We start from the raw sequence: 18,020 nt of genomic DNA on the forward strand, positions 1-18,020 counted from the left end.
TTCTCCAGTATGATCAATGACATCATCAGTACTGCTTCCTCCTCTTGTTCAAAATTGGAAAAATTTATTAATTTTACTTATAATTTCCACCTTGCTCTCACCTTCATCTGATCCATCTCTGACTCCTTCCCCTCCTTGACATTTCTGTTTCCATTTCTGGAAATTGGCTGTCCACTAACATCTATTATAAACCCACTGACTCCCACAGTTACAGTGCTAAACATCATTACACTCTGCTTCCTGTAAAGACTCCATTCCATTTTGCCAGTTTCTTTATCTCTATTGCCTATGTTCTGATGATGCCATCTTCCACAGGGGTAACCTCAGAAACATTCACCTTTTCCCTCAATCCCGGGATTCTTGGCCACCGTGGTTGATAGGGCCCTCAGCCCTACCCGATCCACTTCCTGCATTTCATCCCTCTCCTTTTCTCTCCCACAACATAGATTGGATCCTCCTTTCCACTCTGCCAGCATCTGCGTCCAAAGGATCACAAGCCACCATTTTTGACACCACTGGCAATATATCACAACCAGATAGACATTCCCGTCCCTTGTCACCATTCCACAGGGACTATTTCTTCTGGGACATCATGGTCCACTCTTCCTCCAGTCCCAACATCCCACACCATATCCCCGCAACATTTTCCATGCAATCATAGAAGGAATAACATTTCCCTATTTATTTCCTCCCTCCTCACTATGCAAGGGTCCAGACACACCCTCCAGATGAAGCAGTAATTTTACCTGCATTTCATTCAATATCAAGTACTGTCGTCACTGCTCATAATGTGGACTTGTCTACACTGGGGAGATGAAACACAGGACTGAGTAACCGTTTTGCAGAACACTTTTGTTCTGACTGCAAGAATTACCGTGAGCTTTCAATTCCCTGCAACATCAACACACCACCATGTTCCCTGGCTAACATTTCTGTTTGGCCTGCTGCAGTGTCCAACAAGACTCCACGTAGGCTGACATAGCAGTATCTCATTTTCCGCTTGGTTACTCTGCAGCCTTCAGGACTCCATCTTGACCTCAATAATTTTAGAACCTGAACACTTTTTTTTCTATGTCCTTTACCAACCCCCACACTCCAGGCCCTGTTGCGCCATGGATTGCTTTCAGCACAGGCAACCCATTTTCACTTCCTTATCTTGTCACTGTCAGCTTTTCATTCAACTTGGCATACTACCATCCATCCCATTGTCTGCGCAAAACTTATTCTCTCTTTCTGGTTTCTACCTTCACCTCTCAACATACTCTTTCCACTACACAGACACACCTCTTACCCCCTGCCTCTTCCCTCTTCAGTATATATTCCACATGGTCTTAGCTACTGTCCCTTCTGAAGAAGGATCACTAAACTCAAAATGTTAACTCTGATTTCTGTTTACAGATTCTGCTGAGTGTCTCCAGAAAATTATTTTTATATCTCTAGGCTGTTGGTATCTGTGAATAAGCATCTTGGATGTTCCTAGCATCTCTGGTTTGCTTTATCCCTCAGCCAAATATATTAGGCTCAAATACTTTGGCATTTAACTCAGAACAAAGTCAGGAAACTTGTTGGTCATCAGCAGTACTCAGTCAAGGTATTGTCAACCCTATCATCCCCCACCCCCAACCACCATCAGGCCACCAATGTGAAGGCTTAGTAAATCAAAGGCAACCTCTGATGCTTGCCAGAAGCTTGGACTCTTGTCAGTTAGCTGCTCAGGATGGAGCAGCTCAGGGTGGACAAAATGGAGCCCACAACTGTCATGACTCTTCCTGCCCTACTCTGGACTATTTTCCTCCCTGAATGAGAGAGGGGTAAGTATTATAGGAAATGAAAATGGATGGCATGGATGTTATGTTGCACAAGAGATGGTGTCCTGAGTGGGTGAGGAACATGCAAGGACACTGTTGGAAGTGAGATTGACAACAAATGGGGATAATGTTGCAGACAGGAGTGAGAGTATAAAGCATGATCTTGGTGGCAGGTGGGTACAGTAACAGATAAGTGAGAGTTTTGGAGAGAGGATGGTGGCACTTACACTGGCGAAGTTGAGTAGATCATTGACATGCCATAGATGGCTGAGACTGCAATGACGGGTAGCGACCTCTGACCAGGAATGGCATTATCTGGGATTGGACCCTCTGCTGTCGTGAGGGAAGAGGATGTCCCATCAGGAGATCCAGATCATTGCTCACAAAGCTAGGCATCAATGTCACTATCTGTCACATATAGGACAAATGTCAGGAACTGTCCTGAAGAAGGGTTACACCCGAAATATTGACTTCTCCACCTCCTGATGCTGTCTTGCTTGCTGTGTTCTTCCAGCCTCCTCCTCGTCCACCTTGGAATCTAGCATCTGCATTTTTTTTTGTCTCTAACCAGGAACTGTGCAAGGCAGCTTTGGCCTGACAATTCTTGTCCAGGTTCATAATAGGCTTTTTAAAAATGGCATGGGCACAAGGGCTACTGGTCTTTGGGATGACATTCAGTGAGTGTCAAGTTGTTCTTGGAATAATCTGTGGTAAGATGAGGATAGAATTGGATGTGATGGATGGCATAGGGTGGGATAGGTAGTTAATGAAGCACAACTGGTAAGATATGATAATAAATCTTGCTATAGTCCTCGTGCCAAAAATGTCTCCAAAAAACACTCACCTCGCACTTACTAAAAACAGATTCAGCCTGTTATATCACTTGTTAAAATTATAGTGTTTCAACTGGTTGGAGAGTATCCTAAATTACTAAATTTGAGATTTTTGAAACTGCTTTTGTCCAGAAAATTTTATTGCCAACTTTCAAATAAATTATTAATAACAAATACATTTATAAATTGAAAAGTTATTTCACTGAAAATAGTTCTAAATAGTTTTACAGAGCACAAAGTACTGCGCTGTACCAACAACATCTTATTCATAATTGATCACTTTGTGCATCATTCAGCTGTTGTTTGTGAAGCATCTCCCACACCGGACTATGTTCTATGATCTGAGCTCTGATCATGGCGATGCGGTCACGAACACTGTCCACGTGTGGTTTACATGTAACCTTCATAAGGAATAAATATTTGAATTACTGACCATTTATGTATCATGATATTACTATCATTTGAAGTGGGTATTCTCATCAGTAAATACTTAGACATTACTGTTACCAAATAATTGTCCTATTGATTATATTGATCCCAAATAAATATATGATGGTAATTGCCTTGTATCAGATACGACACTAAAATATTTTATGAACTCTTAAATGTTAAGATATATACCTACCTTGGCTATAGTAAGCATACTCTTGACCATATCACCAGAATTGTGTGCAGGTATGATTTTTAGATTACTACCTAAAAACCTGCAAAAAAACATTTTTTGGTTGGGTTAACCAAGTGAAACAAAAGAGAATACGAAGTTAGATTACATACAGCAACACAATTTTTTAATACTGGTTTTAATTTCTCAGTAATGTTGTTCTTATTAGCTCGTGCATATTTTGAAGACCATATGCTCAATTATAGGTGTAATGAATCCAATTACTGAAAAACTCAATGATGCAGATTTTTCTCTCAGTACAGTTGTTATGGACCAGGCCAGACTCCCACAAAACATTTCAAGATAGTAGCCCAGACCCTAACTTTGCTCGTTGTTTTAGGCAGGTGTACAGTGGATATTCCAGGTTAGATTCAGCTGGTCATACCACTTAGTTTTAAATAAAACAGAATTTATTTACAAAATTACTGAATGAAACACAAACAAAAGAGAACAGAATACCTTATCTGAAAACCCAACAGATTATCCCAACCTAATGATGCTGTTCCCAGTCTTTGCAACAATCCCCATACCCCTTAGCACAAAAGGTAAAATCAAACCCAGGGTCTTACAGGAGAGAAGCCAGAGAGAGAGGAAGAGGGTCAGCTTGGACTTGCTTCTTTGGGGTCCAGCAGCTTTTATTCAACTCTACTGTGCTAAAATCAAACCAAAGCTGATCTGGGAGAACTGGCCACTCCCTTTCATTATACAAGTGTTTTTTAAAAACTTAAAAGCCTTTTGACTGAGGCAGTATTTGTTAGCTATAATCAAAATGGTCCTAAAACCCTTCAACTTAGACTTTTCAGAGTCTGTGTTATTTATGACCTCTTGAAAAAAGAAACAAAGACAACGTAACCTTGTTAAAGGAGCAACATCATCACAGTGCTGTAACAGTCTTGCTCAGTTGGTAACACTAAGTCTGTATCTAGGCTGACAGTTCAGCATCATAATGTGAAATCAACACATTGTTGGAAGTGCATCTCTGACTGAAATGTTAAATAGAGGCCCTGTCTTCCTCCCTCAGGTAAATGTAAAATATCTCATGATACTATTGGAAGAGCAGAGCGTCACCCTCGCCACCCTTCCTTCTGTAACTATTGCCACCAAAAACAGATATCTAGGTAGTCTTTGACAATTTGTAGAAACTTCGACTGCAAATTGATTACGTTATTTGCCCACATAATAATGACTACTCTTTATAAGTAATCTCTACCCACTATCAGGTTTCCCCTCAACATTGAGCGACAAACAAAAATCTGCCAAAATGGTAATCCAGGTACAGTACTTGCCTGTTATGCTGATTTCACTATACACTGTATCCGTCAAGTACTCTAGGTTGGTGAGGAGAGGTTACAGGTGCGCAGTGTGGCACTTGGAGATTTGGAAGATTAACATAGGAACAGGAATAGGCAATTCTGCCCTTGAGCCAGTTCCACAATTTAATGTGATTGTGGGTGATCTGTGGCCTAACTCCATATACCTGCCTTTGCACTATATCCATTAATATCTTTGCTTAACAAATAGTAGCCGTCTCGGATTTAAAATTAACAACTGATCCTGCATCCACTGCCTTTTGTGCAGAATAGTTTAAAACATCTGCTACCCTTTGTATGTAGAAGTGCTTCTTAATATCTCACCTGAAAGGTCTGGCCCTAATTCTCAGATTATGCTCCCTAATCCTAGAATCCCCAACCCAATTTATTTTGTCTTTATCCATCCTGTTTTTGTTTTCTGTTAATATTTTGAAGATTTCAATCTAATCATTTCCTTTTAACTTCTAAATTCTCAAGAAAATAGGCCTAATTTGAATAATCTTTCCTCAAACTTAATCTTTGAAGTCTAAGTATTATTCTTGTAAACATACGTTGTACTCCCTCCAAGTTCAATACATCTTTCCTAAGGTGTGGTGCTCAGACCTGCTCACAGCACTCCAAGGGAGGTCTAATCAGTTTTTAAAAAAATGTGTTTTCTTAACCACATCATCCAGCAATAACCTGTGTGCTATGGAAAAACAATTTTCACTTCCCTTTGTATTATTTGTTTTCTCTGAGAATAAATTGGCTTCAGAACAATATACCACTTTGTCCAAAACTTTGGATTGAAATTAATGGTCACTATGAATTTTTAAAATAAGCCTTTTTTTGCTAGAATATTTTATTTATAGTCATAGAGATGTACGGAAACAGACCTTTTGGTTCAACTCATCGATGCCGACCAGATATCCTGGTCCCATAATCTCGTCCCATTTGCCGGCACTTGGCCCATATCCCTAGAAACTCTTCCTATTAATATACCCTTCCAGATGCCTTTTAAATGCTGTAATTGTACCAGCCTCCACCACTTCCTTTGGCAGCTCATTCCATACACGCACCACCCTCTGTGTGAACAAGTTGACCCTTGGGTCCCTTTTACATCTTTCCCCTCTCACCATAAACTAGTTCTGTACTCCCATAACCCCGGGAAAAGACTTTGTATATTTTATCTTATCCATGCCCCTCATGATTTTATAAACCTCCATAAGGTCACCCCTCAGTCTCTGATGCTCCAGGGAAAACAGCCCCAGCCTATTCAGTCTCTCCCTATAGCTCAAATCCTCCAACATAGAAGACAGAACATAGAACATAGGAAAGTATAGCACAAAACAGGCCCTTTGGCCCACAATGTTGTGCTGAGGGTTAATCCTAATGTAAAATATAATAACTTAACCTATGCCCCCCTCAACTCACTGCTATCCATGTGCATGTCCAGCAGTCACCTAAATGTCCCCAATGACACTGCTTCCATCACCACAGCTGGCAACGGATTCCATGAATTCACAACTCTCTGCGTAAAGAACCTACCTCTGACGTCCCCTCTATACCTTTCTCCTAATATCTTAAAACTATGACCCCTTCTACCAGTCAATCCTGCCCTGAGGAAAAGTTTCTGGCTATTGACTATCTATTCCTCTCATTATTTTGAACACCTCGATCAGGTCACCTCTCTTCCTCCTCCTCTCCAGAGAGAAAAGTCCGAGCTTATTCAACCTCTCTTCATAAGGCAAGCACTCCAGTCCAGGCAGCATCCTAGTAAACCTTCTTTGCCCCCTCTCCAAAGCCTCTGTAGCTTTCCTATAGTAGGGCGACCAGAACTGAATGCAATATTCCAAGTGTGGTCTCACCAGGGACTTGTAGAGCTGTAGCAAAACCTCGCGGCTCTTAAACTCGATCCCCCTGTTAATGAAAGCCAAAACATCATATGCTTTCTTAACAACCCTATGCATTTGGGTGGCAACTTTGAGGGATCTATTTACTTGCACACCAAGATCCCTCTGTTCCTCCACACTGCCAAGAATCCTGTCTTTAATCCTATATTCAGCATTTGAGTTCAACCTTCCAAAAAGCATCACTTTGCATTTATCCAGGTTGAACTCCATCTGCCATTTCTCAGCCCGGCTCTGCATCCTGTCTATGTCGTGCTACAGCCTGCAATAGCCCTCGATACTATCGACGGCACCTCTAGCCTTTGTGTCATTGGCAAATTTACTAACCCACCCTCAACCTCCTCATCCAAGTCATTTATAAAAACTACAAAGAGCAGAGGGTCAAGAACAGAGCCCTGCAGGCAGAATACTTTCCATCTACAACCACTCTCTGCCTTCTGTCAGCCAACCAATTCTGATTCCAGATAGCCAAATCTCCCTGTATCTCATACTTCCTGATTTTATTAGATTACTTATTGTGTGTAAACAGGCCCTTCGGCCCAACAAGTCCACACTGACCCATCGAAGCGCAACCCACCAAGACCCATTCCCCTACATTTACCCCTTCACAACACTACAGACAATTTAGCATGGCCAATTCACCTAAACTGCACATTTTTGGATTGTGGGAGGAAACACAGATGGGGAGAATGTGCAAACTCCACACAGAGTCGTTTGAGGGGGGAATTGAACCCGGGTCTTTTGTGCTGTGAGGCAGCAATGCTAACTACTGTGCCACCGTGCCGCCTACCATGGGGAACCTTATCAAATGCCTTGCTGAAGTCTATATACACCATATCCACTGCTCGACCTTTGTCGACCTGTCTTGTCATGTCCTCAAAGAACTCAATAAGATTTGTGAGGCATGACCTGCCCCTCACAAAGCCATGCTGACTGCCTTTAATCACACTTTGCTTTGCCAAATAGTCATAAAACCTATCTCTCAGAATTCTTTCCAAAACTTTACTGACCACAGATGTAAGACTGACTCATCTGTAATTGCCAGGGATTTCCCTATTACACTTCTTGAAAAGAGGAACAACATTTGCCTCTTTCCAATCATCCGGTACGACTCCCGTGGAAAGTGAGGAGACAAAGATCTTTGCAAGCGGCTTAGCAACCTCCTTTCCCGTCTCCAGGAGCAGGCTAGGATAAATCTGGTCTGGCCCTGGGGACTTATCAATCTCAATGTTTTCCAAAATTTCCAGCACATCAGCTTCATCAATCTTGATCTGGTCAAGCCTGTATCCAAAGTCCTCAAAGTTCTCATTCACAACAAGGTCCCTTTCCTTAGTGAAAGCCAAAGCAAAAAACTCATTTATGGCTTCCCCTTTCTGCTCAGACTCCACGGACAAGTTTCCTACACTATCCCTGATCGGCTCTACCTTCTCCCTGATCATTCTGTTATTCCTCACATATGAGTAAAATATCTTTGGGTTCTCCCTAATCCTCTTTGCCAAGCCTTTGTCGTGCCCCCTCCTCGCTCTTCTCAGTCCATTTCTGAGCTCCTTTCTAGCAAGCCTGTAATCCTCCAAAGCAGTGCTAGACCCTTGCTTCCTCCACCTTATGTAAGCTGCCTTCTTCCTTTTGATGAGAAGCTCCTCTGTTCTCATCATCCAAGGTTCCTTAATCTTACCCCTTCTTACCTGTCTCAGAGGAACAAATTTGTGCATCACTCGCAACAACTGTTCCTTAAATAGTCTCCACATGTCTGCTGTGCCCTTTATGTGGAACAAATGCTCCCAGTCTGTAATTCCCTACTCCTGTCTGATAGCATCATAATTTCCTTTTACCCAATGAAATATTTTCCCTCGGTAACTGCTCCTTTCCCTCTCCAGCTATGGTAAATGTGAGGCAGTTATGATCGCTGTCACCAAAGTTTTCTTCCACCGCGAGATCTGACACCAGTCCTGGCTCATTGCTGAGCACCAAATCCAAAATAGCCTCTCCCCTCGTTAGTCTGTCTACATAATGAGTCAAGAAACCCTCCTGAACACACCTGACAAAAATCGCTCCATTCAAAGCATCTGCACTGAGGAGATTCCAGTCAATATTGGGAAAGTTGAAATCATTCATAACAACAACCCTGCTACATCTGCCCACCTATGAGTTCTTCAATCTCTATACTGCTATTAGGGGATCTGTAGAAAACCCCCGTGAGGTGACTGTTCCCTTGCTGTTCCTAACTTCAACCCATACTGACTCAGTAGACAAACCTTCCTCAACACCCTTCATTTCTGTAGTTGTTATGCACTCTCTGATTAGCAATGCTTCACCCCCTCCTCTTTTTCCACCCTCCCTGTTCTTTTTAAACGTTCTTAACCCTGGAACATCAAGCAACCATTCTTGTCCCTGTGAAACCCACATCTCCATTATGGCCACAACATTGTAGCCCAAGTACTGATCCATGCTCTAAGTTCGACACTCTTATTTCTGACGCTCCTTGTGTTGAAGCACACACTCTTAAACCAATCCCTTTGTTTCATCGCGTGAGAAAGCTTCCCTATAGATTCACTACATCCTGTCACTGCTCCATCTGCAACTGCTACCCCTCTTAAATACGTGGCTCTGATTCCCACCCCCCTGCCAAACTAGTTTAAACCCACCTGAATCACATGAGCAAATCTCCCACCCAGGACATTTGCACCCCTCCAGTTGAGGTGCAACCCGTCCTTCATGTACAAGTCCCACCTTCCCCAGAAGGTATCTGAAGCAACCCCCCACACCCCACATCAGCGTCGCAGCCACGTGTTAAGCTGCATTCGCTGACTGTTCCTCACCTCACTATCTCATGGCACTGGTAGCAAACCTGAGATCACCGGAATGGGACCATTCGGCGCAGCCATTTTGGCGCAAGCGATTTGGCACGGCCTGTTTGGCGCAGCCCATTTTGCCGCAGACCCATTTAGGCGCAGAACTATTTCGCTGCAGCACATATTTATTCCTTATGCATCCTTCTTTATCTTAACCAAAACCTCAATTTTTCTAGTCATCCAGCGTTCCCTACACCTACCAGCCTTTCCTTTCACCCTAACAGGAATATGCAGTCTCTGGACTCATTATCTCATTTTTGAAGGCCATTTATCCCATTTTCCAGGCGTCGCTTTACCTGCGAACATCTGCCCCCAGTCAGATTTTAGAACATAGAATATTACAGTGCAGTAGAGGTTCTTCGGCCCTTAATGTTGCGCTAACCTGTGGAACCAATCTGAACCCCATCTAACCTACACTATTCCACTCTTATACATATTCTGGATTAGTGGTGCTGGAAGAGCACAGCAATTCAGACAGCATCCAAGGAGCAGCGAAATTGACGTTTCGGGCAAAAGCCCTTCATTACGCTCTTATACATATGCCTACCCAATGACCATTTAAATGCCCTTAAAAGTTGGCGAGTCTATTACTGTTGCAGGCAGTGTGTTCCACACCCCTACCATCTGAGTAAAGAAACTATCTCTGACATCTGTCCTATATTTATCACCCTACAATTTAAAGCTATGACCTCTCATGCTAGCCATTGCCATCCAAGGATAAAGGCTGTCACTGTCCAACCTATCTAACCCTCTGATTATCTTCTATGTCTCAATTAAGTTGTCTCTCAACTTTCTTCTCTCTAACAAAAACAGCCTCAAGTCCCTCAGCCATTCCTTGTAAAACCTTCCCTCCACACCAGACAACATCCTAGTAAAGCTACTCTGAACCGTTTCCAAAGCTTCTACATCCTTCCTATAATGCAGTGACCAGAACTGTATGCAATACTCCAAACATGGCCACACCAGAGTTTTGTACAGCTGCTTCATGATCTTATGGTTCCTAAGAACTTTTAAAAGTTCTTGTCTAACATTTCTTTAGAGAAATTTGAGATTTTGAATAACTTTTTTATATTCCGATGTAATTGGTACAGTTTTTAAATGTGGCCAGTCAATTTACCATTAAATACCTTTGTTGAATTTTAAATAATATTTCCCATTCTTTCACACCATAAAGGGCAGCAGCCAAAAGCAGAAAACTGTTGCGATGAATATGGACAAATTGTTCAATTTGCTCCATCAGCTTTATCTCTCGAGAATTATCACAGAAATCTTCGATCTCCATTATAATATAAGCAATACCTAAGAAAATTACGTTTGATTAATAATAGAAAACTCCAAGGTGCCAAAAATTGCAAAAAGAAAATAACAAATTAATTTGCAAGAACCAACTAAATCATCGTTTAGCATGACAAGTATGAATTATTTTCCTGACTTTCATTTTTCACCACTAAACAGAAGTAATATCAGTTGAGTAACATAAATGTAGATGCTAAATATTTATTTTGTTATATACCGTGCATCATCAAGTTAAAATCCTGAAAATCTTAATAGGAGCCATTTGGCTCCTTGAGCAAAGTCATGCTGATCTGATTGTGGTCTTAACTCTGCTCACTTGCTTCTTCCTTATAAACTTCTATGTCCCAGACAAATGTTTGATTGGAAAGATGGTGTAAAAGGGTTTGCTTTACAGTCCACACAACAGACTTGTGAAGAAAATTAGAGAACATGGATTAAAAAGAACAGCAGCAGCATGAATACAAAATTGGCTGTGATAGGAAACAGATAGTAATGATTAATGGATGTTTATTGGGCTGGAGGAAGGTTTGGAATGGAGAGTTCCCCAGGGATTCGTATTGGTACCCTTGCTTTTTCTGATATATATTAATAGTCAAAAACTTGTGTACAGGGGGCAATTTAAAAATCTGTAGACAACTTTGAAGCATTTTCACCTATAAGGAGAATTGTGTAAAACTGAAAGGGACATTTACAAGTTGGTAGAATGGCAGATGAAGTTCTGTACATGAGAAGGATGAGGTGATACATTTTTCAGAAAGAACATGGAAAGACCATATAAATGAAGTGTACTACTCTAAAGGGTGTGCAGGAGCAGTGAGGCATAGGTATAGATATGCATAAGTAATTATGTATTTATATATTTTATGTGTGTTATGTATTTTAATTAAGGTAATGAAAAGGTGGCAGGAGTAAGCAATGAAAGTATACAGTCTCCTAAGCTTTTTAATAGGGGAATAGTGTACAAGAGCAAGGGAGTTGTGCTGAATTTGTATAAGACACTAGTTAATCTGGCTGGACAATTATATACAGTTCTAGGTATCATACTTAGGAAGAATTTGAGTGAATTAGACTGAGTGCAGAAGAGGTTTACAAGAATGCTTCCAGAATGAAAAACATCATTAGGAAGATGGATAGGAGAAGCTAGGACTGTTTTCTTTAGAGAGGGGAAGGCTCAGAGATTTAATAAAGTTTTCAAAATCGTGAGGCATCTGATTTCGAAATCCCATTCCCACCAGTTTGAGAACAAGGTGGCACAGATTTGAAGTAATTTATAAAAGAAGTACGGAACAGAAACAGGCTACTTAGCCCAGCTGAACTTTGCTGGTATTTCTGTTCCACTGCAGTCTCCCAAATGCTATTTCATTAAACAGTATCAGCATATCCTTCTATTCCTTTTTCTCCTAAATGCTTGTCTTAGCTTTTCCTTAAATGCATCCATGCTATTTGAGTCAACCCTTTGTAACAATTTCATATTCTGTCACTCTTTGGCCATAGAGATTTGCCTAATTCTTTCCTGGAATTATTAGTGGCTATCCTATGTTTGCAATCTTGATTTTTGTGAATAGCTAACACATGAAATAATGTTATGTACAATTGCCCCACCAATTCATCCCTCATTCTGCTGGATTTCCTTTTGGAGAAAATTCCAAGGCTCTTCAGCATTCCTAATAAACATGTCCTAGTTCTTGAACATGTTGTCACCTCTCTGATACACACCCACCTTTTCTGAGATTCTAGAATTTCAAATTCCCCTTCATTCAGCTCTCTTTCCCTGCTACGTATCTAAACTGTTTGTAACAAAATTACAAATGTTATGTTTTGTGACTTAAACAAACTTTATTCCTCCTCCTCCTTCAATACCTCTTTGCAACCTTTGATATACTTGACAACACCATCCTCCTCCAATGTCTCTTCACCATCCAGCTGGTGAATTGCATTCACCTGGTTCCTATCCATTTAATTTTACCGTATGGCTTTGCTCACGGGTTTTTCACGTAAATATCTAATTGGTTACATGGGTGTTTTTTTTGTCTGGTGGTGGTTAGCAGTTTAAGAAGGGGGAAAAAAATGTCAGAGTGATTTCGGTGATGGGAACTTTGCTCAGTTGTGTGTGATAGTAATTCTGGGTATAACAAAGAACCCTTCTCTTTAGGGTTCTTGTGTTGCAGTGGTAGTTTCCCAATCTCTGAGCAAGGACACCTGGGTTCAAGTCCCAGCTGCTCCAAAGATGTGTCATAGTATCTCTGAAAAAGTTGATTGTAAAAGATATGTTAAAAAGAAGACTTTTCGGTGCAGTCATACTGTCCCTACCTCTAAGTGTAAAAAGTGAGGTCTGCAGATGCTGGAGATCAGAGCTGAAAATGTGTTGCTGGTTAAAGCACAGCAGGTCAGGCAGCATCCAAGGAAAGGCTCCGGCCCGAAACGTCGAAGGCATTCCTGATGAAGGGCTCCGGCCCGAAACGTTGTATTTCCTGTTCCTTGGATGCTGCCTGACCTGCTGTGCTTTAACCAGCAACACATTTTTAGCTCTGTCCCGACCTCTAAGCCAAGGAGCCTAGGTTCAAGTCCCACCTGTTCCAGAGGTGTGTAAATAGCATCTCTGAAAGGTTGATTAGAAAATATTTAAATGGATTTTCTTTGCACTCCCACATTATCATCACAACAAAAGCAGATCAGACACTGAGACTTCTCTGGCAAGTAATTCACCTCTTGACTCCATGAAGCCTGTCTACCAGCTATAAAGCACAAGTCAACCGGATGATGGAATACTGTCTACCTTCAAGCAACATGGAAACTCTTGAAGCAACATGGAAATGTGCATTCTGCATTTTCTAATAGAAATTACTAATATATTTCCATAAATATACAATAAACTACCAGTTGTTTTTGTACCAGAGAGTGGGAAAATGATTGATCCAGGTATCACAGCATCAGAGAACCTAATTCGTTGCTGCTGATTAGACAATGAAGAAATCACTTCATGATGCTAGAAAAAAAACAAAAAGCAAATTACTGCATTTATCAATACGAGTGAAAATCAAATACTTCACCCAATGGTTCTTGGAACAAAGAGAAAGCTAGGACTGCAGATGCTGGAGAGTCAGAGTCGAAAAGGTAGGGCTGGAAAGCACAGCAGGTCAGGCAGTATCTGAGGAGCAGTATGTTTCAGTCATACACCTTCCAGCAGGATTCTTGGCACAATCAAATGTGGTTATTCCAAATGTAAATATGAACACCTTTCACTCTCATACTAATGCAAAATAATTTGAAGCATTTGTACAAAAATATGGTTAGCTAATGCAAAGAACCAAAATAAAAGTCTGTGATTAAGACTGCCAAAAATACCTGATGTGCCTAAATCAAATACTGCAAGATACTTGTATGAACCCTTTATGATAGCAGAAAACATGAGTCCATTCCTCCAGTCTCATGGTAGGTAATCCAAAATCAAAGAAAATCTGAAATCCATCTTAAGCTTGGTCTGGAGGGGACTGGATTTCAGACATAAGACCTGTCAGGTACAATGTGTGATATAGAGGAAGACTTTGCAAGTGGCAGGATTCCCGTGATCTGCTGTCCTTGTTTCCTTGACCCTTGAGGCAGTCGAGGTCACAAGTGTTTGACAGATATGATTGAAGAAGCCTTTAGAATTTGTAGCAGTCCATCTTGTAGGTCGTACACACTGCTGCCACTGTAAAGTGCTGCTAAGGGATTGAATGTTTTAAATGGTGAACAGTGTCAATTGAATGGATTACTTGTTTTGAATTACATCCAATTTAAGTGTTATTTGAGCTACACAAGTACAATATGGAGTTGCGGTCTTGACAGACCTAAACTTAATGCTGAAAATGTCACTGTTGACACCTTATGTCACTTTGTTCTTGATTTAGAACAGGCCGATGACCAGGTGGCAATTCAATGAATTTGATTTAACCTGGTTTCTGCTGACAGGAGATACCTGGGCAGTTTTGTACTTGTAATTGAACAGCTTGGCTAGGAGCGTGTTTAGTTCTAGAGTACAAATTTTCAGTACTAAAACTTACATTGAACATAGAACAGTACTGCACAGAACTGGCCACGATGTTGTGCCAACCATTGATACTCATGGACGCACCCTCAAATTTCTGTGACCATATGCATGTCCAGCAGTCTCTTAAATGTCCCCAATGACCTCGCTTCCACAACTGCTGCTGGCAAAGCATTCCATGCTCTCACAACTCCCTGTGTAAAGAACCCGCTTCTGACATCACCTCTATACTTTCCTCCAACCAGCTTAAAACTATGACCCCTTTGTTATCCATTTCTGCCTTGGAAAATAGTCTCTGGCTATCAACTCTATCTATGCCTATCATTATCTTATATACCTCAATTAGGTCCCCGCTCCTCCTTTTCTCCAATGAAAAAAGTCCGAGCTCAGTCAACCTCTTTTCATAAACCCTCCTGTCCAGGGAGCATACTGGTAAACCTCCTCTGAACCCTCTCCAAAGCATCCACATCTTTCCTATAATAGGGCAACCAGAACTGGACGCAGTATTCCAAGTGCAGTCTAACCAAAGTTTTATAGAGCTGCAACAAGATCTCACGAGTCTTAAACTCAATCCTCCTGTTAATGAAAGCCAAAACACCATATGCTTTCTTAACAACCCTGTCCACTTGGGTGGCCATTTTAGGGATCTATGTACCTGGACACCAAGATCCCTCTGTTCCTCCACATTGCCAAGAATCTTATCCTTAATCCTGTACTCAGCTTTCAAATTTGACCTTCCAAAATGCATCACCTCACATTTATCCAGGTTGAAGTCCATCTGCCACCTCTCAGCCCATCTCTGCATCCTGTCAATGTCCCGCTGCACCTACAACAGCCTTCTATACTGTCAACGACACATCCAACCTTTGTGTCGTCTGCAAACTTGCTGACCCATCCTTCAATCCTCTCATCCAAGTCATTAGTAAAAATTACAAACAGTAGAGGCCCAAAGACAGAGCCCTGTGGAACACCACTCACCAGTAACTTCCAGGCAGAATATTTTCTTCTACTACCACTCGCTGTCTTCCAGACAGCTAAGTTCCCTGTATCCCATTCCTCCTGACCTTCTGAATGAGCCTACCATGGGGAACCTTATCAAATGCCTTACACTTACATTATTGGGGCCTGTTGCTTTATTTGATTTATTAATAAATCTAAAACAAATCAGGTTTAATGAAGCGGTCTAATTCTTAAGAGGTTTCTTTCTTTAAATTCAGAGTGGCACAGTAACTGATGTGACAGACTGAACAACGCAAGCATGTTAGTACATTAAGACAGACAGGGTGCACAAGGTCCTCAGACCTTTAGATGGTAATCATCAAAATAAAATGCATTGCTGAAATAACATGCAGTAAACACTTAGCCAACAATACAAAACATCCTTTAAATTTTTTACAGAGGTTTCCATAGAGAAAGTTAAAAATCACACAACACCAGGTTATAGTCCAACAGGTTTAATTGGAAGCACTAGCTTTCGGAGCACTGCTCCTTCATCAGGTGGTTGTGGAGTATAAGATTGTTAGACACAGAGTTTCTCGCAAATGTTTTGCTATAAATTCTGCGTCTTACAATTTTATTCTCCATAACCACCCGTACGAAGGAGCAGCGCTCCAAAAGCTAGTGCTTCCAATTAAACCTGTTCGACTATAACATGGTGTTTTGTGATATTTTAACTCTGTACATCTCAGTCCAACACCGGCATCTCCAAATCATCCACACAGAAACATTTTCAATCCTACGTCCCCAGTAGATGTTTGAATAAATCACTGCGGATGTTGGAATCTGTACTGAAGATAACAAATGCTGAAGATCACAGTGGTTCAGATAGCATCCGTGGAAAGAGAGAGCAACCTAACGTTTCGAATCTAGATGACTCTTCATCAGAGTAAACGGTTGATAAGCAGACTCGCAACACTGTTTAATGTCGCAGTCTTGTTTATTCCTGGTGGGTGATTGTACCATCCCATGTGTACTACCCCAGTGCTGTGAGTGAAGTGAGGCCTCAGCAGCTCTCATCGTCCCTGGGTGTGCCTCGGCCCAGCCAGGGGAGCACGTGTGGAGCCTGGCACCTCCTGTGACCGCAGAGTTTAAAACCCACCCTTTGCCCCGTTACATGAGCTGTGCTGTGGAAAGTCAACTGCACTGTAGATAGCAGCACCCGAGGGTGGGTGATGTGTTGGGTGCTGACAGGGACCATCATCCCCACCTGAAGCGAGCTGCTAACGATAATGGCGCCGCCCGTCGCCATGACACCCCCTCGGCTGTGACGTCAGCCGGGTCGGCCGTTAAACGGGCGTAGCGAGCCCTGGGCCCAAAATACAATTTGTCGGTGATTAAAAGTCTTTATTTGAACTGTAACACGCAGACCGTTCACTGTTGGGACCTTTTTTGTTTCAGAGACCATAACCTCTGCCTCGCTGATAACGATCATCGCGAAGAAAACACAAAACTCCGCCGAAGATGAGGCGTTCACCGTTTGAGCGCTCAATGCGGCACCGTTTTATCCTCCACAAACACAAACAAAATGCCGGTGAAATTTCCACAAAATGAATAATGGCATACCGGCTGGGGGACGAAACAATTAAGCGATAAAGGAAACTTCAATATGGAAATGCTTAGACAAGGCACGACCATTGTCGCGCAGGTACTTAGTTAAAAATCACACAACACCCGGTTATCGTCCAACAGGTTTAATTGGAAGCACTAGCTTTCAGAGCATCGCTCCTTCATCAGGTGGATGTGGAGTATAAGATTGTCAGACACAGAATTTATACTTAATCACGAATAACTTTATAATGGAAAAGAAAGCATCAAGTAGGAATGAAGAACCAAAAGGATTGTTTGTACCGTGGGTGGGAGTTGATGCTGAGGAGCTGAGGCTGAGAAGAGAACATAGTGGATTAGAAAAGACTAAAGAGCAATGGGGTAAGGCTTGTATGTACATAAGCATGGGCTTGTTGACAGCAGCCCCAGTTCCTAATGTAAAATCTCGTTAATGTTATCTGCAGAAGTATTTCTCAGGAAGAGTAAGGGATTGAACCAAATGATCTTCAAATTATCGTCCAATATTACCAAATAACCAAATGAGGTAAAAGGAGAAGAAATAAAGCAATACCTATCACTAGAGAAAAAGTACTAAGGAAATAAATGAGGCTGAAGACCAAGGAGTCCCCTGAAATGCAATGGGATGCATCTGAGAAAAGTAAAAGAAGTAGTGACAGGGATAGTGGATACATTTGTAATCGTCCATGAATCATTTGATTCTGGAAAAGTTCCATGAGATTGGAAAACTGCCAATAAACATGCAAACTGTTGGAAAGAAAGAAAAACAGGTCTGGCAGTAG

The 18,020-nt window shown here is 41.6% G+C and overlaps 1 protein-coding gene across 1 annotated transcript; it reads right to left on the reverse strand.

Annotated features, from left to right (window-relative positions):
* Nucleotides 1-2,907: 2,907 nt before the first annotated feature.
* LOC132818542 (protein SPO16 homolog) lies at nucleotides 2,908-16,924 on the reverse strand. The gene is made up of 5 exons (XM_060829601.1): nucleotides 16,790-16,924; nucleotides 13,542-13,635; nucleotides 10,481-10,652; nucleotides 3,267-3,345; nucleotides 2,908-3,042 (listed from the first exon to the last, which is right to left on the reverse strand). Exons 1-5 carry the CDS (start codon nucleotides 16,922-16,924, stop codon nucleotides 2,908-2,910), a joined length of 615 nt encoding a protein of 204 aa, XP_060685584.1.
* Nucleotides 16,925-18,020: the final 1,096 nt, after the last annotated feature.

The sequence above is a fragment of the Hemiscyllium ocellatum genome, chromosome 9 (genome assembly GCF_020745735.1).
Source record: "Hemiscyllium ocellatum isolate sHemOce1 chromosome 9, sHemOce1.pat.X.cur, whole genome shotgun sequence".
Classification (NCBI taxonomy): domain Eukaryota; kingdom Metazoa; phylum Chordata; class Chondrichthyes; order Orectolobiformes; family Hemiscylliidae; genus Hemiscyllium; species Hemiscyllium ocellatum.